Genomic DNA, 22,641 nt, shown 5'->3' with positions numbered 1-22,641 from the left:
ATCAAATGTGTTAACAAATCTTCTTGAAAAGTAATATTTAATATTTTTTACTTCAGAGGCCTTCATCAAAAAGGTTACAACTATTCTAAACTTAAAGAACGTGTCATATAAAAGAGTCAAAGTCAACAGGAATGTCTGTTACTCATCAACATCTATCTGAAGTTTGCCAACATTAGCCTCCTCAGTGTAAAAAAAATCATTTCATTTAAAAACCATTTACAAATTGACAAAGTCATACAAAACTCCGGCGCCTTCCTGTGCTAAATCGTATCTTCCCAGGAGAGAGGAAGACAGACTGCCGCATTACAAAGATGCAGCATCAACAAAGCAGGTAGGAAGAAAGGAAGCCATCCCTGAAGACAAAATTGGGTAAAGTCATAACCTACTGTGTCTGTGTCAAGACCAACTTGTGAAATATTCGGCTGCAACTAACAATTATTTTAATAATCAATTGATTGGTTAATTATTTTTTGGATTAATCGGATAAAAAGAATGTTTTTCTCAACAAAAAAAAACATTTGCAACCTTGTATTAGAAAAACAGAACTGACAGTGCAAATGAACCATACAAACAATCTTAACAATAAAGAATTTATAAAAAACAAAGAAATGCAAATCAGAAAACTTAACAGGAACGTCAGAACGCATGCAGACGCTCATACACACACACACTCACAGACACACACAATCACAGACACACACACTCACAGACGCTCATGCACACACACTCACAGATGCACAAACTCACAGATGCACACAGTCACAGACACACATTCACAGACACACACATTCACAGACGCACACACACATTCACAGAAGCACACTCTCACAGACAGTTGTTGTTGCAGCCCTACAGCTAATGCAAATATTAATTTTCATTATCAGAGAAAAATGTCAAGTTCAAAAGTCACGAAAAGCATGAAAATGGGGGAAAACTAAAGAATCCGTTATATAATTTAAAAAAAATATTTCAGTTAATGAGCTGCTCTTTAAGAAAAACGGAAATCCAGGTGCATAAAAGTCCCCTCATGTCAAAATCTTGGTTTTAAATTTGTTTGTTTCTGCTTTTATTTTGAAATTCCCTGCCTCCCGTTTCCTGTGGTTGTTTTGACTTCCTCTCCTTGTGATTTTCCTTAATTTATTTCTGTGATTAGTCTTATTAGCCTTTCTCTGTTCCTTTGTGTTTCTTCCACCAATCAACTTTTTGCCTGCCCTTCAGTCTGCTCACCTGTGTCTTGTGTATTTATATTCCTGTCTTTTGTCTGCTATGTTTATATCACGCATACACAATTACCTGGCACAGTTTTGTGTTTTGCCTGTATTGGTTTGACTATTGCATTTTCCGTTACACATTTTTAGACTGTCCTACTTTGTAAGTTTTCGACATTTGTTTATTAAAATTACTGTTTAGCATCTTTCTGTTCATCGTGTCTATCTGCATTTGGGTCCAAACGCTGCTGCCGTTTTGACCGAGCGTGACACATTATCCACATTTACGCGAAATAAAAATCCACAAATTCACAAAACCACCATGTTGCCACCAAATGAAACGTTAGGGTTTGGTATGAGGTTAAATCATTCTTGTTGAATGAAACAGCCGGATGGGGACCAAAATGGATTAGTTTAGCCTTACCCAAGACATGTTCTCTTTCTAAACCTACACGTTGGTTAGTTGCCTAAAAGCTAACATTGTTTTTGGCAGAAAGCAAACTCCTCTAATGTGCAAATTTGGTCAGAATCACACTTCACAAAATAATCAACTAAATTTGAATAAATGGTGCATACTTACTATGCACCATTGCTTCCCTCCACTTCTGTAATCTTTATGCATGACTTATTTTACAGCACCGTGTGATTTACGTTCGAGTTTAAGGCCGGTTTTTTCCCCTATTGGAGGAACTACATTTCCCATAATTCCAAGCGGTCTAAGCCTAAATCCGTGCGTCTCCTTAACATGAACGCAGTGAAAGGGACGTTGAGACGAGAAGGGAGTGTTGTAAGACTTAACGGTGAGGTGTTTTACTGAAGGAGATGTCTCTCTCAGCCGCACACAGCTCGTGTACGAGCAGCCGCAGGAGGAGGCCGGCGGAACAGACGCAAGGTGAGCGGCTGAGGCTCATATTTAGCTTTTGCTATTAAAAAAAACTTTATTTGTAACAAACAGACTGTGTCCGTAACAGCGCTATGGATGTATTCTCCATTTTATATAAGACACCATCGGCTGTTGTGCTTCTTCAGCCCACCGTGATATCATTACATGAATCAAAAGAGTAAACACGGTCAGTTCGGTGCTCTGTTGCATGTCGGTCACGTCGTATTGATTACACGCTGCGTGTGCGAGCGTGTTGGCGCGCGCATGTACCGTCTCTATTTGTGTCAGCGAAATTCCCATGTTGAAAAGTGCATATAAAGTAATCCGAGATTTAATTTAGTGTCTTTTGCTGCTATAAGAAGAACTGTAGTTGTCTATACTGGGCCTGCAACTAATGATTATTTACATAAATCAGAGTTTTTATTTTATGAAAAATGTGGAAAATAGGGATATACCAAGTTTCCCAGATTACAATATGACATGTTTGATAAAATCAACTGTAAAACAACCCAAATACATACCTTGTACAATAATATAGAAAAAAGAAAAGCAAAAAATCCATTTCGCTGTAGAACCAAGGAAGGTTTGACACTTGATTGATACATGACAAAAATGATTATCAAAATAGTCTAATGTGTCTGTATATGTGAATTACCCTTGGTGGGTAAATTAATTATATCTTGCATTAACACATTTTCTGTAAACCTTAATGTGTTCTTCTTCTTCACTGATGACACAACTATGAGTAATGATTTAAAAACCTGCAAACAACCTCTTCTGTCAGTGCACAATCATTAACACGATCACTAATACTACTTATTTATTTATTTTTACTATGTTTGGGCTTCAGGAAGCAAATACCAAAACAGAAAGAGGAAATACAACAAGACTCAAAAGTTTTGAGCAGTTAAAAGGAGAAGTAAAGAATATTGTGTTTCTTTTGTCTCATGATGTGTCATGAGACAAGAAAGCACAATATTGGCTGCACTCTGTCTGCACTTATTCATTCATCAAGTTACTGTCTTTTAAGAATGAATCAATGGAAGGGCATTTTAACCCTTTTTTCCATTATTAGAGTCATGCCTCTGGTTTCCCTGCAGAACAAATTCAGCTATTGTCAGGCTGTCTGAGGCAGTTATCAGTTCAAAGATAACATTTCTGCCCCTGAGACGTGTGTCTGTGTCTGTAATGCAGTGCAGGTAGTCAGCATCAAGTCACTAGATGTGGATGTATTTCTCAGAGACAGACTTTTTCGATTCATTATAGCAGTTTAGATTTCTCAAGTCTTATCTTTCTTATTTAATGTGGCTTGCTAGTTCAGGGGTATAATTTTCGTTTAGGTGTGAGTGCCCTATACGTCTTAAACCAGGTCATATTGTATCCTAAGTCCCCCTCCACTAAACGTTTGCTGTTGGTGGAGGGGGAAGTTAATATGTGTACAAATGAGCAGGAATAACACCGATGTGGCGTGGAAAACTGACCGACATTTTTTATAGATTATGGATTTTTAAATGAGACCAATGTAATATTAGGAGTTTTTAACGAGATGAATGCGGAAAAGCAATATCACAAACAAATTATTGATCAAAGCAGAATCTCTTTGCAAGTCTTATAACATGTCAGAATGGGATCTTTCAATGAACTGCCATCGTGCAATTCTATATGAACATAACATAAACATAAGACTGTATGATTGAGCAACATACTAAAAAGCCACAGGTTAAAGCTCAATTTTGCCAACATGTATTGTACATTCACTTTTATGCCAATATAATAGATAAAAATCCATTTTCACTAATTAAAAATAATTCATTCATGTTGAAAAGAATTTTTACCACTGACTTTGTGACTACAGTAAACATCTTTTAGTTATGTGTAATTAGTTTTTCGCCTGGTATTGCAGATCTTCTGTGGGAACATGAGCCCCTGGTCGGTCACAATCATGAACAGATTCATGGCCAACTACGCGACGATCCACAACCTAATTCTACAAACACTCTGTCTTCACATCAGTCAATATGTCCTGCACTTTCCACGACAAAATGCATGCCTGAACATGCATGTGAGTACTGACTTATTTAGATTTTTTTTACAACAATAGTGATATGTTTTCAAACATTTATTTGCCATCTTATGGCTTGTCAATTTAGGTCAAAACCATCATGCCTGCGATGATAGCTGGGAGGAGATCCAAAGCAAGAGAACCATTAGAGCGGAGAACGAAGTGGAAGCCAATAAACTGGTTAACAACTACAGGGTAAGTATCTCAAGCAGTTTGAGTGCAGCACAACAGGTAGAAGGGCCTATCCCTCTAACTCTGTATTTGGTGTCTGTCAGTTTGGTTTCAGAAAATGGAAGAGTCACGTAACGGAGCGTCCATTTGAAGTCAGGTCGGAGGTTGTGAAAGAGCTCTACTCGGAACTGAACGTCATTAAACCACATGCAGGTACAGTAGTGTGTTAAGTTTGTGTTGGAAGATCGTTTTGATTTATCCCAACTTGGGAAAAGATTGATAAGACGATCAAAGCACCAATAGTTCAGACACATGACACATGATAAATCACAATTAATTCCCCATTTTAAAAAAAAAACTGTGTTCACAAGGCAAGAGTGATCAGTCTGACTTGTGACCAGTTGATGAAAGTTTGCAAAGTATTCCAAATAAGTTTGCAAACCTGTTTGTTTAAAACCTTTTATGATCATCTAACCATGTGTTTTGTGTCCTGTTGAACTTGTTTTTATAGATTTCACTGTGTTGCATATGTAACAAATTGTTACTGTGGCTGCGAGAGAACGTGTCAGCCTTTCACTGATGTTTGTCTTCTTGGTGTTAGGTCATCTCATCACATGCGGAAACGTAGCGTATGTGCTTCTCTTCGGCTGGTGGGTGTCTTTGGCATACATCTTGATCGGTCTACTCATGTTCACCACTGTCACTGGTGTATCGTATGGTGAGTAAGCCAGGCCAATAAAGATGAATGATTTGTGTTTTTTTTGTTGCATATATTCAATTGTTCTCTCACTCTTTAGGCAAACTTTGCTGGAAGTTGTCCTGCTACTTCCTGTGGCCGTTTGGCAAGTCAATCCATGAGGTACATTTTGATTTCAGTTGATTTTCGGGACGTTTACTTGTTATAGTAACTGAAATGAGGAAGATGGAGTAGTAGCCCTGTAGTTTCCTCATAGTCCCTCGCACGTGGTCATGAAAGCAGTGGTCTTGCTTAGCAACACCACATGTCTGCAACACTACACATTTTGCTGCAACTCGTTGTTGCACATACATCACTGATGTTAGCGTTGACACTTTAAAAATGTAAAACAATTAGACACAACAAGATTTGTAACATTAAGGCACTTTCAGTTCTTTATGTTGGTTTGATATTAATACCAGTGAATCAGTTGATACTTTAAAAGGAGCAGATGAATCCACACTGAAACAAACCTTATGGCATGTTTTTATCCCAGTGATGGAGGACCGAGCCATGAGTAGGTGTTTGGTGTTATGTAAATACCTTTTTACTTTTGCCAAACAAGTATATTGTATAGCAGTGACATGATAGTAGTCTTTTTACCACTATATAGCCTCTTGGGTGAAGAAGCGCCCCAGCAGTGCTGTCGAGGTGACACCCCAGTGCTTTGCCATGGTTCAACACCAGTTTTACCCAGACAGTCCCTAAGTGTAGTATATGCTGCAACATTTATAGGCTTGATGTTATTAAACCCCTCCTCTGATGCTGAATAACCACCAATTACATCTTCCCCTCTTTTTAATAGCCGCTTAAAAGCTTCAGGGGTCTATTATGTAATCTTTTTGTAATATTATTAAGAGGTGTGATTGGATGAGCCTTTTGGAAACTTTACAGGATTAGTTGAATGGGTGAGACAAGGGAGTCAATGTCCTGTCTGATCAGGCCACCGGAGTGATTGATAGTTTGACATTAAAGCATTTCTTGACAATTTAGGTCACAAAAACCTTTTCAAAGGTCTTTATGGCCTCAAGCTTTATTTGTCACAAAATGTTTATTTGCTCGTGCACTTTTCACAGGACTTCTCTGATTTGGTTTAGTTGGCAGTTTGTCTTCCACCTATAACTAAACATTCAAAGAAAGGAGACAAAACACATGACGGGACATGTAGATCCCTTCAGAAAACACAGGTGACACAAGCTAATAAAGTCAGAGTTTCTCCAGCAATATAGCATCTAAAACAGATATAACTCTTACAAGTGGCTGCATTTTAGCGACACCTTGAGCAAGAACTCACATTTTGCTAACCTGCCCAATTACAAACATTTTAGTGGGTAATATAAAGAGCCCTGTCAATACAAACCTCTTCATCTGTTATTGGTTCAATAGGCTTACCTGAAATCAGTGCACAAAGTTATAGTTAATGATCATTATGTTTTCTTGTGTAACTGTTAAACCTGTTTAGTAGATTGTGTAGATGTTCCCTGTTGTAAGAATGGGACAGTGATTTGTGTGACCTTCGCAGTACAAGCTGTGCCAAGAGTCCCGCTCTGCTAATGCAGTTCATGGATTCCTATGAGGTGTATGTGCCATAGTTACATTTGTTAATGCCTCTTTCTATCCTACGGATCTCACAATTTTAGGCCCAATAAGTTATTTCAAAGTCTGACCCTTGATTTAGTATTTGTACATTGTTGTCAGGGTTAGGTTCTTTCTTTCTTTAACTTTTTTTTAAAAAACAATTTTATGTATTTTTTTTTTTACTGTACTTTTAAACGTATTCTTTTTTATAACTGTACCTACTTAATTTACTTTTAAATACAATTATTAATTAACTACACAACCTTTTTTTGTATTTTATATTCAATTTAATTTAATTTTGTTATCTTGGCTCTTTCATGTTTTTATTGTATCATAGTTCATGTTTTATGTAAAACACTAAAATATGCTATAAAAGTGTGTTACTTAAAAAAAAAAATATTTCAACTGTCAGCCATGAGTAGGCCACATTTTGGAAATATGTGTTCCATTATTTGATTTCTTACTGTTTAATTGTATGCTATTTATTTTTATAATGTAGTTTTGACGACAAACTGATTGATTGATTGTTTTTTATCAATCAAGCAGAAATGTCAAACCACCACCTCCTCCAGCTTCTCAAATGTGAAGATTAGCTGGTTTCTCTTTTTTATATCACTGTAAATGGGATCTTTCTCTTTCAGAAAACTTTGCTTTGGGAAATTGTAATGGCCATTTTTATCCACTTTCTGACATTTTATAAACCAAATGTTCATTATTTTCATGACTTGAAGGAATACCAGAGCGATAAGATAAACTGTAAATAATAATTACTTACAGCAGGCCGCCCGTGTGATTGAGAAATTGATGCTCTAATGATTCCAGAAATAACACTTTCCTCTGGTTGTGTTTCTTCAGATTGGAAATACATTGAGAAGATGCTGTGAACAAGCACCAGACTGTGAGTGTAACATAGACGGCACGGAAGATAATTCACCAGTTCTGTTGCCTTCACCCACAGAGGTGCTAGTCCCAGAGCTGCCTGGACGACCGCAGCGTACTCCTTACTGGGTAATTTAGAATGCATGTATAAAACATATCTATAAAACACATTTTTGCTGCATGGAAATCATTCTCCTTGTTACCCAGCATCGTTTCTCGACTTACGTGTGGCTGCTGCTGGGATATCCTCCCCTGGTGGTCATCCACTCCCTGGCCTGCTTCCTCTCCTGGATCCTGGTCTTCACTATCCCTGTTTTCAAGATGAACGCACGCACACTCGGCGTCATCCTTCTCTTGGCTCCTGAGGACGTCTCTGTCTCCACCTGCTCACAGAGGAAGGCAAGAGAGATTTTACATGAATTGCCTACGACACAATAGAGATATATTAATGTTCAGCTTTGGTTTAATGCACCAGCTTCTTTATTTTCCACTTGACCCTTAGCCTCAAGTGTATGAAAGCAGAGCACTGCTGTGCTGCTACCACGCTGCAAACTGGTATTACTACAAGTACACAGTTGATGGGATCAATGTGTTTGCTGTCAGTATCCTTTACGTGTGTGTGTGTGTGTGTGTGTGAGTGTGAGTGAGTGTGAGTGAGTGAGAAATGAAGACGTGTTATCATCTTTGACCCCCGTCTCAGACCTCCTCCCTTTAGTAATAGTTGCCATGATAATTGGATATATTGACCGGGAAAACCAGTATGCCAGCTCTAATGTCAAGTTCGCCATAGCAATCTGCTCCATCATACCTCTGTCTTATTACATTGGTATGGGCATTGCCAGGTGAGTTGTTCACTTTGAAATACACCTGTAAAAAAAAAAGTTTTATAAAATGTATTAGACGTTGCCTGTTACGTCTAGTGTACTATGTTAACTGTCAATCGTTTTTGGACACTTGCAGTATCTCAGCCCAGAGTAACTTTGCAGTGGGTGCAGTGGTGAACGCCACTTTTGGCTCCATCACAGAGTTGACCTTTTACATCACAGCCCTACTAAGAGGTCACAAGGCCGGCAACCCGTGTCTGCAGGAGGTTGTTAAGGCAGCGTTGACTGGCACGCTGCTCGGATGCATCCTCTTCATCCCTGTGAGCCATCCTGCATTTACAAGAGCCACATTAAAATACACAACACACAAATATTGCATGTGCAGTATGAATGTGGCTTCTTGCTTTGTCTTTTTCTTAGGGCATCTGCATGATAATCGGAGGGTTGAGACACAGTGAGCAAAGATTCAACAGTCGCTCTACAGGAGTGAGCTCTGCATTGCTTTTCATCTCTGTTGGAGGCAAGTCTTTCATAGATATGGACTGTATGTCTGTATCCAGCCATACAGTAAAAGAAAAGTGTCCTTTTTTTTAAAAAAAGAATAAAAAAGAGAAACCATTTTAAGATGCCAACTACATCAAGAAACTGGCTCTTGAGGTACTCACAAACTGATTGATTCACATTGAGTCAGTTACATTTATTTTTGGTGAAGTTGTTTGGTCTCTGCTGGACACGTAACCAGCAGCAGCAGTTTCGACCTCAAGATACAAACATGTGTTTTTTAAATCCTGAGTGCAAAAAAAAAGAGTAGTAGCTGCTTAAATTTGGACACTTGCTCCACCTGCAGGCAACACATGTTACAGAGCTACAGTTGCTTTTTGCAGATACTGTTTTTATTGTGTTTGTATGTTAGCTGAAATAAATTCAACAGATTTACTTTAATTGTCTCTCACAATTCTCCAGTAGATCTTAAATTATAAAAGAAAAAACCTGTTCAACTAGTGGCTGTAATACATCAAATGTTAAATGTTGTCCTATTTATACACTTAGCTATCAGAAAAATAATTGTCTGAACATGTAACTTTCTATTCTTCAAAGATATTTAATCGATAAAGAAGAGATGTGTAGATTATTCCAATAATGACCGAGTTCATACATGTGTCAAATATTCAGCTCCAAATGACATCAAATGTCTTGCTGATACTCAGGTGGTGGTGGCAGCAACAGACCCAGCTGTACACTGTCAAAACTGAAATAAAATTACACTGACTAATCCCCTTTATTGTCAATGGCAGGTGTGTTTGCCCCCACGTTGTTCTCCAAAGCTTATGGAAATTTGGTGTGCGACGCTTGCACCAACTCTACTGGCGGAAACGGTACAAACGGTCAGTTTGTCTGCCACAACTGCCACTACGATCTGGTCAGCATCTCTTTGTAACAAGCACATTTTAACAAACAATATATTAATTACTTACACTCTGTTATGAATAATATATCACCATTTTTCCCAACAGAACAACGGTACATTATTCCACGACCATGTTGAGTAAGACTTGTTTTACTTTATATACATATACTGACTACTACATTTTTTTTAAGTCTCCTTGTTGCTATATTTAATGTCAAGAGTTGACGTTTCCACAATGTCCAGGTTTGCCTATTATCTGTCTTTGTTTAAGTTTCAGTAGCAGACTCCAAAGGGGAATCTCGGGCTGATGCAATGACTTTTCAACACGTTTCCCTTAAAGATAGTTTTGATTCTGGTGAAACGACTGCAAAACAGTAACTGTCTGGAAAGCGATGAATCAATCTAAAAGTAGTGGATGTTGTGTAAAGTTTTTGGCACACATATAAGGTATAAAAAAGACCAGAGGCAAATAAGCTAAAACCTACTAAGCCAACATATAGTCTTTGGAATTTCCCTATTTATTTATTTATTTAATTTCCCTTTCATTTATTGTATGTGATCTTTTTGCCAGGCCACTGGTGTACACAGTATGTGCCCTCTTGCCAGCTGCCTACATCATTGGACTGATATTTACTCTGAAGACGCACTCCCACATTTATGACATCCATGTTGGAGATGGACAGGGTAGGAGTCTCCCTCTCAGGGATCACAGCTAAAGGAATAGTTTGGTTTGAAGTGGCGTAGTATTAGGTACTCAAAGTCAGTGTATACAGTACCATAGACAGCGGTTTGGACGGCACCAATTTGGAGAAATAGACAGAAGTACCAGCACTGAAGCCAAGTACTGTACTGCTATGGACGAGTACAGAAGCAAAACGTATTTGAGGCTCCTGAAAAAAGGCCGACATGAAAGAAATCTTAATCTTACATTAATTTATAATATATTTTCACCGCTTACTGTACTGTCGGACGGCCCTTTTTTAGACGGCGAATTAAAGTCGTTATCTACATTACATTGACAAAAACTGTAGTTTTCTGTCGCACAACATAGGAGTTGCTGGTTACAGCTGCCTCGATCGGTTCATTTGTTTGTTTATTTTAGGGTTAGTTTAAATTCACCAAACACAATAACAATCCCACAATAACAGCAACAGAGAGCAGAATCACCTTTTTTAAGTGGCTAAAATACATTTTGCTGCTGCACAAATCTACTGCAAGACATTGTGTTGCTCCTGTGCTGGTACTCCTTTCTGCTTCTCCAAACTGGGGACATGCCAGTGGCCATCTTGGTAGGTAACACACAGACTATGGATGAGCACCTCACACAACCCCACTTCAAAACATCCTAACTGTCCATTTAACTTGCATTATCCCACTACTCGACAGTGAACAGTTGTCAAATGCTAAAATCTCTTTGTTTGTCTGTGCAGTGATGGGCCATCAAGGCGCAGTAGTCCACTGGTCCCGGTGGAGGTCTCTGGTCATCCTCATCATGGCCACTGTGCTCACGTCTGCTTGTGCTGATCTTGTCACCGAGCACATCCAGCCAATACTAAACCAGCCCAACATCTCTCAGGTCAGGAGATACCTCTTAAGTCAGGTTTTATGTGGTCGTTTCCGCTGCTGGCCTAACGTTTGACTGTCTTTCTTCAGTATTTCATTGGGGTGACGGTTCTCGCGATGGTTCCTGAGATCCCAGAGATTGTTAATGGAATTCAGTTTGCTCTTCAAAACAATATCAGTCTTAGGTAAATCATGTCTTATTAAGTTCTTTGCACATTTAAAAAAGTGAAATTTATAAAGGTTTGTCTTTGTACAGCTTGGAGGTGGGAAGCTGTATTGCTGTTCAGGTCTGCATGCTGCAGATTCCAATTCTCGTCTTATTTAATGCCTTCTATGTAAGACACCCTACATTTGATCATTGATTCATTCATATAAATGCCTGCTGTTAGCTGTTAATTTCTGTAATCTTCTCCGTTTGGACAGGATGTGGGATTTGTGCTGTTATTCAGTGACATACACCTGTGGGCCAGTATCTTCAGTGTGATTCTTGTCAACTACATCTTCATGGATGGCAAGTCTGATTATTTTCAGGGTAAGTTTTTCCTTTTTAAAAAAATAAGAGATTGAACATCAGGCAGAAAGTGAAATTAATGTATTAATATTAAGACTACACAGATGCAGCTCTCCATAAGGGAGAGCAAGCTGTTTTCCAAACACACTGTCCAATAACGATAAAAACGAGTCCGTACAGGTGGTTTCGTTAGCCATTAAGGCAAATGCATTGCAAGCTGTTATCAAAGATGCCACATCACAAAGACGTTGCATTAAAAACATGTTGGTTTGAAATTATGTCCACTTCCAGTCTCCTCAGTGGGCGTGGTCATTGCTTGATCATACAGTTTTGGATTGATTCCCTTTTTGCTTTGAAAAACAACTTGAAGATCTATTGTCCAAGAGGCTGGTTTAGTCATTCATCTGGATAACTTTGCTGACCAGTCGATGATTCTCTTTTTTTTGGGGTCTTATTCTGTGAACCAGCAGGATGTCTCCCTGCAGGAGAAATCCAGTATGGTGGTTTGATTGTATTGAATTGTATCTTACACATGACGTGTTATTCTCCTCCCCCAGGTACAGCTCTGGTGGTCGTCTACCTTATTCTGCTGGCGCTGTATTACTTTGCTCCATCTCCACCAGGCTGCTGACTGGGCGACTAAAACTTTGGTACACTTTTCTTCTTTTAAGCCTGGAGGACTCGAACACCACTCCCTGTTAAAACTTTTTCCTGACAAGGTCATGACTTGGGCTTTTTATTAAGTGTTTTATTTCTCATGCTATTTCTTAAATTCTACATTTTATAAAATGTTTCTCTCAGGTAGGTACTTGTTGCATGACTATATTTGTACTGTAAAATGTAGTTTGTAAGCTAACACATTTAACTGTTTCCTCAGAATGTTGTGATCTTTGTAAACTGGTGAAAGAAAAAAGAAATGTATTTTTACAATGCAAATTAATATAATTAAATATCTGCACTGATAATATTTTGTTTAGGGTACCGTTATATATTTTGTATACTTTTTAACTTAAACGAGTGAATCAGCAAATGTCTGGAGGAGATAATGTTGCATTAAACACTGGCACCATATGTTTGGAAAACCTGGCATAGCTGGCTGTGCTAAGTAAGAACAATAACTACAACTGTCAATACAATGGTTTGAAAAACTGACTGTTTTTATTGTTTGTACAGACAGGAATTACAAAATATAATGTATAGCCATAATTGCTTTTGAGACATTGAGCTTTTCTCCCGAGAGTTTGTGTAAAGTGACATGCACACCCCAGCTTCATGCAAGAGATAATTCAACTTTCATTAACATCACAAATGATGCAAATATAAACATCTCAATCTAAAGCAAATTGGTATATTTATTAAGTCTGTGCACGTAGTAAAGCTGTTGCTTCAGAGTAAGATAAATAAGGCCATAATGTCAAACATAAGAAAAAGTAACTAAGGGGATGTTTTGAATATGAAATGGCCATTATGATACAATACGTTTCAAAAGAGTTAGCTTAGAATGGTACAGACAGTTACAGTGATTGTTAGATAAAATGCAAATGTGTATATATAAATTAAAAAAAGGTAAAAGTTGACAAAAGGAGACGAGGCAACGGTGTGACTAAGTACAAGCAGCTGGTGGGTTACTACAGTATTTAAGATTTACAGTCAGCAGAAACCGCAAAAATATTGTTTCATTAGTCATCTCTGTATGCATAAATCTGCTTTTAGAAGACTGTTTGTGGAGCTCTTAGTTCAGACTGAGTCTGGTCACAGTATTTCACATCCTGAGTACACCTCAAGACTACCATGTTACTAGTTTAAGAAGTCCCATGCCACATTTTTAGTAGTACCACAGCACAAAGCAAAGTCCTCCATAAAAACAAGAGCAAAAGTCTTAAACGATTACAATACAACTTAATTTACAGTATAAAAGGTTAATGGACCAGGCATGAACTGAAATGACAATGAACCATGCAAAAAAGAAAAGCAGCTCACGTTTTGCTACAATTCAGAGTTTTGTAATAAAATAAAACAGCAGTACAGTGAATCAAATAAATAGAGAACAAATGGGTATTTAAGTTAATGAAAAATCATTAGCTGCACTTATTACTCAAAGTTCAGCAACAAAGGCTCATGTGGCAAACACCAGGTAAATAGCATTGGGCGGGGACGAGAGGACGGGTGGGTGGGAGATTCTACACGTAGAACAACTACTTACTTTACTATTGTCTAATAACAATGGGACATTTAGGAAATTCAGAAGGCACCAAATGTAGAAATAAAAAGCCAGAATCACTGGGGAGCTAAAGGTGGAAGAATTCATTTATAATGTTTCCTGAAAGATTAATAACTGAAGAGTGATTAGAAGATTCACAGTGATACCATGTCCCAGATGTTTTTAAAAGGCTTTTGGGGGTTTCAATCTGCTCACAAGGCCTAACGCGACGACTGGGATTTTAAATTTGTACTGTACCTTTTAAGATCACAGCTCCATATCAGCATTCAATCAGAAAGCCCTTGAGGCAAAAACATGATTCTTTGAATAATGGACTGACTTATCACAGTTATAACGTGTCCATGCTTTATCAGCAGCGTGCCTCTCTTCAGTTAAGATGGCTGGTTTGTATCAGAAATGTTTGATTTAACGTATGACTGATGATGTAACTGAACATCTGTAAAAGATGCCAATAGTGTGCAACACGTAATCACTTAGACAGTGAAACAAGCAGAGTTCAGTCTTGGAATTTAATCTAAAATTACACTAGCAGAAGCAACATTTAATTTGCCTGGGCCACTTCCTGCTCTTGCGACAGAAACGTGTGGTTAAAAAAAAATAAAAAATTGGGGAACGCACTATAAAATTGACCCAACATATTGAGTGCAAAGCAGAAGGGAGTGGTTCTGGTGTCCACACTGATGCAATCATTCTGATGGATTCATGCAAAAAACAAATTACACTTTCTTTTTTTTTTTACAAGCATACATTTCCATAAAAATAAAGTTAAAAGGCTTTTGAAGTTTTTTTAGTCATCTGACTGTCTTTTCCTAGTCTTCAGGGATTTTAGAGTTAGTGCTGTTTCACCACATACACCTTTCTTTAGTCTTTGTGCTTCGTCTATTTCAGCCGCTGAATTAGGGTGTGCGTCAATCCCATGCTATGCAACTGAAGTGTAGACAGCTGAGCTAAGCGAGGGAACGTTTTCAGCAGTTTCTCCCAGGTGAGCTCCAGCAGGCTGGGCACCACCAACCACACTTTGTACAACGAGCCAGTCCTTCTGTTCCCAGACATGTTGACGACACCGCCGTGTACATACATGCAGCCAGCCTAAAGGATCCAAATAGTTGCAGAAATTAGAGCTGAAACAACTCGATTCATTATTTGTCAATCAACATAAACTTAATGCACAGCTATTTTGCTACTTAATAAATAATCTGTCATTTTAAAAGCAAGACCCTGAAATAGTGAAGTAGTTTCAGCTTTGATTTGCTGTTTATAGGATTGACTTTTTTATTTGACAAGCAGGATATTTGGAAACGTCAACATGGGCTCAAGAGACATTTTTCCCTTTTTCTCTGATAATAAATAGTTAATAGAACAAATATTAATCTGCAGAATAATTCATAATGAAAACAATGCTTTGTTGCAGCTATACAGCACAAATAAACTGATTACAGAACAGATTTCAGAGCAGAAGAGAATCTGCCGACCAAGTCAGACGTCAACATGTTGGACAGACATTTTACGAACCGGAGTGACTGCAGCACAGTGAAAATAGGCTGGTTCTGGCATAGCGGCGGGGAGCTTGGTCCACTGAAATGTCTGCAGGTTGATTTTCCACAGGTCTGATAGGATTAACTCGCCGTTATAACCCCCACATATGAACACCTCTGGAGGTAGAAACAGAGCAAGACGTGGTCATAATAAAAAAACAGTTCAGACAGTTGTGTCCAGAAAATTCTACGTTAAGTACTCCTTACCATCTTTGACCTGCACACAGCTGTGACAACGTCGAGCAGCAGGATATCCTGTCGTGATAATGACAAAGTAAATTCATTTTGTCTTTAAATACCATAAAAGCACACAAAAAAAGCAAAACTGATCATGAACCTATTTTTTCGTGGGGTTTGGTGACCATTTCCTCCCAGTAATTTGTCTCCAAGTTATACGTGTGAATCTGATGGAGACAAATAGTACAAGTAAATAATAAGTGGTAAATAGTAACACACTCTCAAACTATGTGCCTGTTTCTCACCTTATCCAGGGGATATGACGTCCAGGAAGTCCCACCTCCTAAAATGTATATTCTCTGTCCATCATGAGCTAGTTCATGTCTGTACCTGTAAGACCATGCAGTCATTTTCAGTCCTTTCTAAGGTTACTGTAAGAACTTTAACTGATTATGAAACAGTATCAAATGAATACTTATGCCTCTGAGACATTCATTCAAGACAGACCACTGGTGAGAAGATTGGTTATTTCTATATAGTAGTATCGTAATAGGTTATTAGCGCTCGTCATCGCCGCCACAGGGTCAGATTCTGTGCAAAATCCGATGAAATCATGCAGGTTCACCAGGGCCTCCAGCAGGGCCTCCAGCAGCAGGCAGATGGAGATCCGGCTAAGTGCTGCAATCGGATTCTCCAGCGGGACGAAGAGAGCTTCGCACCCAGCCGCAGTGTCTCCTACCCTAAGCAGAAGCAGTGCTACACCTCACTGCTCTGCCGGTCCAGCTGCTGGAGATTTAGTACTGCTGGGTCTGTCAGACCCTGCTGCAGTAAATCATGGTTTCTAAAGTGCCACCACTTTTGTCCACAGGGACCGCAAAGATCAACACAAAATTAAAAGTTCCTTGTGACAGCTTTAATTTATATTCTGGCTCAAACACATTTTCCATTTAAAAATGGCAGAACTGGGGCAATAGCCTGGAAACAGTTTTCCATACTCTCTTTTTGATACTTAGCAAGATCTAGAAATTACCATGATCAAATTCAATACATTACCGTACAGAAAGGACCCGGCTATTCTGTAGTTCTCAACACAATGCTTGCCGTCTCACCTCTCCTCCGGTAGATCTGAAGGTGCATTGTTGGGTTTGAGGTGGGTCCACTCTCTGGTGGTCAGGTCCAGCCTGTGCAGGTCAGTACTGTAAAGGTATCCTGTCGTCCCACCAAACATGTAGAGGTAGCCATTAATGATGATCATGGCCTGGAAACAGAGCACACTTATAGATGTTGTTTGATGGAATACACAGCTACATAATCTTGCCAAATCCTTTTGAATAAATCAAGACAGAGAAACATTTTACGACTTCATGTCGATAGAGACACACACTGTTACCTGTCCATAGATCTTGTTGGGTTTCTTCCCTCTGCAGTTGAGCAGGTTCCATCGTTTATACTGAACATTGCAGACATGGACGTCATTGCCGTTGTTTTCCCCAAATGGAATCCCAGTGCCACCAAATACCAGCAGGTTGTTGCCATGTAAAACAGCTGCGAGTGAGAGACACATGAAAACAACCCGTCTGTATGACAGTTTCACATCTTGCCTAGAATGCCTGATATGGTTGGTTCAAAATTACATACTGGAACATTTCACTGACTGAAACTTGAAGTTGCAGCTTCAACAATACAGTATTAAAAGTCTCCTGTGAATTTTGACCACTAGTGACACAATAGATGCAATGTTTTCATGAATTGAGTCTCCATGTTGTTTGTTGCCTATGTTCAACCAGCATATACAGTCAGGGCCATAAGTATTTGGATTGTGACGCAATTTTGCTTATTTTCCGCTTTCCACGGATTTGAAATGACAGTCAATATGTGGTTAAAGTGTAGACTTTTAGTTTAATTTCAATGGATATAACATTGAATATAGCATTAACTGTGTAGGAATTACAACCATTTTACACACACCCCCACATTTTCAGAGGTTCAGAAGTAATTGGACAAACTAACAGAATAGTCAACACTGAATGTTTCCAGTGTGTCAGCCAACTTAGAGCTTACTTCAACAACCAATGTTTATGTGTACAATCAGTTTTTTTTGCCAAAACTCAGTGGGCACCTTGAGCTTTAACAATTGTGTTGATTACATTTCCTTCCTCAAACAATTGAAAAGCAAACGTTTAATTTGAAACTAGCACTGTTTACACACTAGCATTAGCAGTCATCTTCTTCCCTGGCTTTGTTTGCGCATTACTGCCTCCTGTAGTTCAGTGGAATAGTTTGAAACCATTGGCAGGATTGTTATTTTTCACCTTTGTGCAGATACCTCATGAGACTTGACGCATCATAGTCTTATTAGTGGTCAAAAACTCAACAGGGAACCTTTCAATAAGACCTGTATATGGCTCTAAAAGGACAACATGCATTTGTGTGCAGGGGTTTAAGTCTGATAAGAAATGAAGGTCAGTACACCAATCCTTACCTGACATAGAGGCCAGCTCTGTGGGCATGTAACCCTCTGTGCGGATCTGCTGCCAGGTGGATGTAGCAAAATGAAACCGCCAAAGCTCCCTGAAAAGAGGGTAGTCTTCATTCTCTGACCCGCCTGCCTCCTCAAAGTCTGGGTTGTAGCCTCCAAACACATACAGGTTGGTGCTGTCTGCAACACAGCGGTGTCCGCTCCGGGCGGGGGGTACACGATGCCCTGTGAGAGGAACAGGTTCAAGACAGACCAAATGTGAGAGTCCAAGATGTAGATGTTAAAGGAAATAGAGATAATGCGAGCAAAGAATGTCATAAAGCACAAATATCAGACAACTTGACGTCCAAAATACTTTAAGTGAAACAGCTAGCACTTTGTGGATTTTACAACTTCACAGTTACAGCACACAGTATGTATTTAACATGAGCAGGATCACTCAGTAACAGTTTCTTGTTTGAAGTATTACAGTCTGATGGGGAGGTCATACTTTCAGCACCTTCTCTCAGAAACCTGTTGGGGATCCGCAGGTTAGGGCAGGAAGGGGAGAAAATACGGCGAGCCTGAAGCCACCGTGCCCGCTTCTTGGAGCCTGTCAATCAGTCATCATAGAACAAGTAATGTAGAGTTAATGTACTGCCTGTTTGTCAAATGCTAGACTGTTAACACAACTAAAATATGCATGGTTTTCCTTTTTTGAGAATAAATCTGTTTAGCATTAAGAACTACCATACAATTGGAAACCATTCAGCAGTGGTGGGCCATGCATTTTCTACCTGGGCCTTCTGTGCCAACTGATATCGTATCGGTCCTAATCACAGCATGTGTGATAATTCTGTAGCTGAATCATCATTAACCCTCGTACCGCTTTTGTTGTTTAGTTAGTCACTGTACATACTTCTATTTCACTGTGTATATGCCTTGCATTTTTTCACTCTATTATTTATTTTTCTTAAATTTAATTTGCCATTTTATATTGAGTATTTTTCATAATAAATATTTGGATGTTTCCTATTCAACTTTGCTTGCTGCTGCCACAAACAAATCTCCTGCTGGGGATGAATGAAGTCTATAAATAAAATGTGGCGATGAAGGCTGTTTGACACAACGAAGTTAACTTTTATAAACTTCTCAATTGCATCAGTGTGGTGATGCTACAGTTTACAGTTATCTGTCCAGTGTCCCCTGCATGAAGCCAATGAAAAATATAGCAAAAAAAAATATCTCTTTCGTCAGTCCTCTATATTTTAAGACACATGTAAAGCAAAATACCGTTTAGATGCCTGCTGGGGGTTTATTCCCTCTCTAATGTCTGCTGGCTTCCGTAGCCGCGTTAGCTCGCTGTGTCCTGGGAGCTGAAGCGGCGCGGCACCGCATCGCTGACTCAGACGAGACGGTGAACACAAAGACTAAACACAAGCTAACCACATTAACATTTGGTTTGCCGTTTGCTTTGCTGCCTGAGCCGGTTTACTTGTTCTTGCAGCGCAGTGGGTTCAGTCTACAGACCTGAGTCGCGGTTGAGGGGCCTCCACGACAGTTTCTCAAACTTATTGAGCTGACTGAAGGTTCCGTCGTGTTCGGCTGACGACATCTCGACAGTGGACCACACGCAGACAGGATTCACACCCAGACCTGGACCGGAACCCTCTGCAGGTTAACCACACGGTGTGGCATGGGCCTGCGAGCTGCTGCAATAACACCAAAATAAAGAAATAACACAACAGACCGTCCACACCTGCTGCTGCCCGCAGCGTCACAGCCAGCTGGCCTGAACTGACCAATCAGAGGAGGGGAGGCCCTTCGAGTCGTGTTCAAGAATCACATGGGGATGTTTATGTGTTTGGAAAAACTGCAGTGGCTCTAAATATGGAAATACAATATGTACAATATATTTAAAGAACAGCCAAAAGTGGTCAATGAGTATACAAATCCTTCAGTTACCACAAGTAACCAGCAGAAGTGTCAGAGGATTATTATTGGAAATAAACTTAAGCTTAATCTTTTTTTTAGTAAAATTCAATAGAAAAAAAGAGAAAATACCTATTAACATTTGTACAGTCCAAGGTGATGTCTTGGACGTGCTTGTTTTATCCAACTGTCTAAAATCCACTAATATTACATTTACAATCTCACAAGACAAAGAAAAAGATGTCAATGTACAGTTTAGATGATGAACAACTGTTCAGTTACTTTGAGAGAAATCTGTGGTCGGAGTGACTCCTTTTGATTAACTAAACCAAGAGTCAACCTTTCCCCCAGATCTTCTGGTGTCTGCTTTGCTGACATGTGATAATCTGGATTTGAAGCTCATTGGGATAGGCTAAAGAAGCAAAACAGATCAATCACACTAGAAACTGCATTGGCTTTTCCCACGTAGACTGAGTGAAAATAAACAGAGTATAATCAAGAGTTGTATTTGAGAATTGTGTCAGTGACAGTCCCAGTTTAGATAGTGATTGTGAAAAGATTGAATCAAACACATTCTTTTATTTGTCTTTTCAGTGTTGTTTCCCTGCAGTTCACACTCTTACAACTTGGCACAAAAAACACTCACACAGTAGTGTTATTTTGGCATGTGTACGCAATCATGTTAATGTTTAACATTCGACCACATTGCTGCCTGTTAGGGCCCCATGATTATTACGATAAAATAACATTTAGCTTTGAACTCCTAGCATGTTTCTGTTGAGATAACTGCACACGATGCACCAATCAATCATCTCGAGATCCATGCCAATCACCGTGTTCTTTCACAAAGCTTCCTGGTAGGGGTACAAATGTTAATCAGAGGTTCAGTCATTTGCCAACAGAAAGAAAGAAAGAGGTCAAAACTCCAGCAACATTTGTAATATATAACAACTTTATTGTTTAGACCAACTCGTATTGGCCTGTGGCCTTTATAAGGGTCAGCAGAAACAATATCAGCCTCAGTTAATAATGTAACATTGCCTCTCAAAAATAATTCCTCAATAGAAATGAAGCCAGTTCATGAAATATCACTGACAGCAAGACATTCTGAACAATAAGCAGCAGCTGTGTTGATGAGATTAAACAGAACTTTGGTTCATTGGATCTACTCACAGATTCATGGAAGTCATCACTTGAAACCATCTCATCCAAAGAAATGAGTCTTACTGATGCACAAAAGTACAATCATGACTGTTGTTTGTTGATGCATGAATAGATTCAAATAGATAAGCAAATCATTCCGAATTATGTTATTCAGATCTGCCATGTAAAATAGGCTTAACAAAGTATTAATTTTGTATTGACCTGGAAACATGGCAGGCCATTAAAAAAACTTCTGGCATGAAATGATGGATCTGACTTGAATTTAAGAATGCGTCATAGTGTCATTAACAGAGACTTTTGCTGTGTATACGCTAACAAGGTTGACAATATTTTAAATCCACAATTAATACAACATTACAACACAAGCAACATTTGAGTAGGGAGATACTCTTGTGACTCGGAAAAAGAGCGGCTGTTGTACGTCACATAATCAAGTGAAACGAAAAGGTATTTCCCAGCTTAATAATGTCGAGTCAAGTGGTGCGTTTACATTTGTTAGAAGTGCGCTCAGACGTTGTTGTTTTTTGTCGCATTTATGGCTCTATTCTTGGCTTCACATGGCTGGAGAAACATAATAACATCATCAAAACAAAGAATTTTGGTACTGTATTGCTGTTGTCATCATATGACAAGCGAGGGTCTCATGGCCTGACAAGGTCATCATATGACCACTTAAGAGCCATCTCTGCTCATGTGCGATTCTCAAGGCCTATGTGACATTCCGATCCAGCATAATGTGCTTTTTCACTCATCTTAAGTGTGTTTTCATGTACTGAGTGTTTACATTTACAAGCACACATTATGTTTCTGTCTGCACAACCCTCTTTAGACCTTTGATGTGGTTGATAAAGTATCATAACAATATTAATGAACAGTATACAATACAACACATACTATACAAGGTTAATAACCAAGCAACATTTCCCTGTAGTTTACAAGTTAGGGAGCATTTCTTGATTTGGCTTCAGTTAATCTTCTCTGGATTCATTCCACTTTATTTTATTTACATTATATAATTTGCTAATTGTTTATTGTTATCTATTTTTTCTCTCATGAGATGTGGAGCTTTGGTTTATGATGACTTATGAAAATAAACACTTTTGTGGCACTTTGATGCACCCAGTGATTTTGTTTATGCTTTTTCTTTTTACGACTAATACAAGAAATGCCTTAAACTGGGAAGCAATATAGAACAGTAGGATAAACCATATCACCCCAAAATAAGCATAAAGTCAAAACAACATTTCTTTGAAACAGTTTCAACAAAAAAACTAAACATCATAAACTTCATCGACATCTATAGCAGTAAAAGCTACTTTTGTTTTGGACTG

The 22,641-nt window shown here is 38.8% G+C and overlaps 2 protein-coding genes across 3 annotated transcripts; one reads left to right on the top strand and one right to left on the bottom strand.

Moving 5' to 3' along the window:
* Positions 1 to 1,936: 1,936 nt before the first annotated feature.
* Positions 1,937 to 13,410, top strand: LOC137803942 (uncharacterized). Its single transcript, XM_068602809.1, has 20 exons — positions 1,937 to 2,100; positions 3,995 to 4,153; positions 4,242 to 4,348; positions 4,429 to 4,537; positions 4,926 to 5,042; positions 5,122 to 5,183; positions 7,494 to 7,646; positions 7,725 to 7,916; positions 8,020 to 8,119; positions 8,218 to 8,359; positions 8,478 to 8,661; positions 8,762 to 8,861; positions 9,637 to 9,761; positions 9,856 to 9,887; positions 10,321 to 10,433; positions 11,180 to 11,325; positions 11,403 to 11,497; positions 11,569 to 11,647; positions 11,736 to 11,844; positions 12,381 to 13,410. The coding sequence occupies exons 1-20, from the start codon at positions 2,031 to 2,033 to the stop codon at positions 12,452 to 12,454; spliced, it is 2,268 nt and encodes a 755-aa protein (XP_068458910.1). The 5' UTR covers positions 1,937 to 2,030; the 3' UTR covers positions 12,455 to 13,410.
* On the bottom strand, positions 12,997 to 19,970 carry LOC137803941 (kelch domain-containing protein 10-like). Of its 2 annotated transcripts, none has more exons than XM_068602807.1 (10): positions 19,745 to 19,970; positions 18,726 to 18,827; positions 18,239 to 18,460; positions 17,147 to 17,301; positions 16,866 to 17,014; positions 16,062 to 16,146; positions 15,917 to 15,983; positions 15,787 to 15,834; positions 15,557 to 15,696; positions 12,997 to 15,133 (listed from the first exon to the last, which is right to left on the bottom strand). In XM_068602807.1, exons 1-10 carry the CDS (start codon positions 19,827 to 19,829, stop codon positions 14,924 to 14,926), a joined length of 1,263 nt encoding a protein of 420 aa, XP_068458908.1. In that variant the 5' UTR covers positions 19,830 to 19,970; the 3' UTR covers positions 12,997 to 14,923. The 2 variants fall into 2 exon arrangements, with proteins under 2 accessions (XP_068458908.1, XP_068458909.1); XM_068602808.1 differs by having other exon boundaries at positions 18,735 to 18,827.
* Between the last annotated feature and the right edge of the window lie 2,671 nt (positions 19,971 to 22,641).

Source organism: Clinocottus analis, unplaced genomic scaffold (assembly GCF_023055335.1).
Source record: "Clinocottus analis isolate CAN_PGR_092001 unplaced genomic scaffold, fCliAna1.0.p SCAF_6, whole genome shotgun sequence".
NCBI classification, from domain to species: domain Eukaryota; kingdom Metazoa; phylum Chordata; class Actinopteri; order Perciformes; family Cottidae; genus Clinocottus; species Clinocottus analis.
Note: the sequence above shows the minus strand (reverse complement) of the source record. Positions and strands in the feature narration are given on the sequence as shown.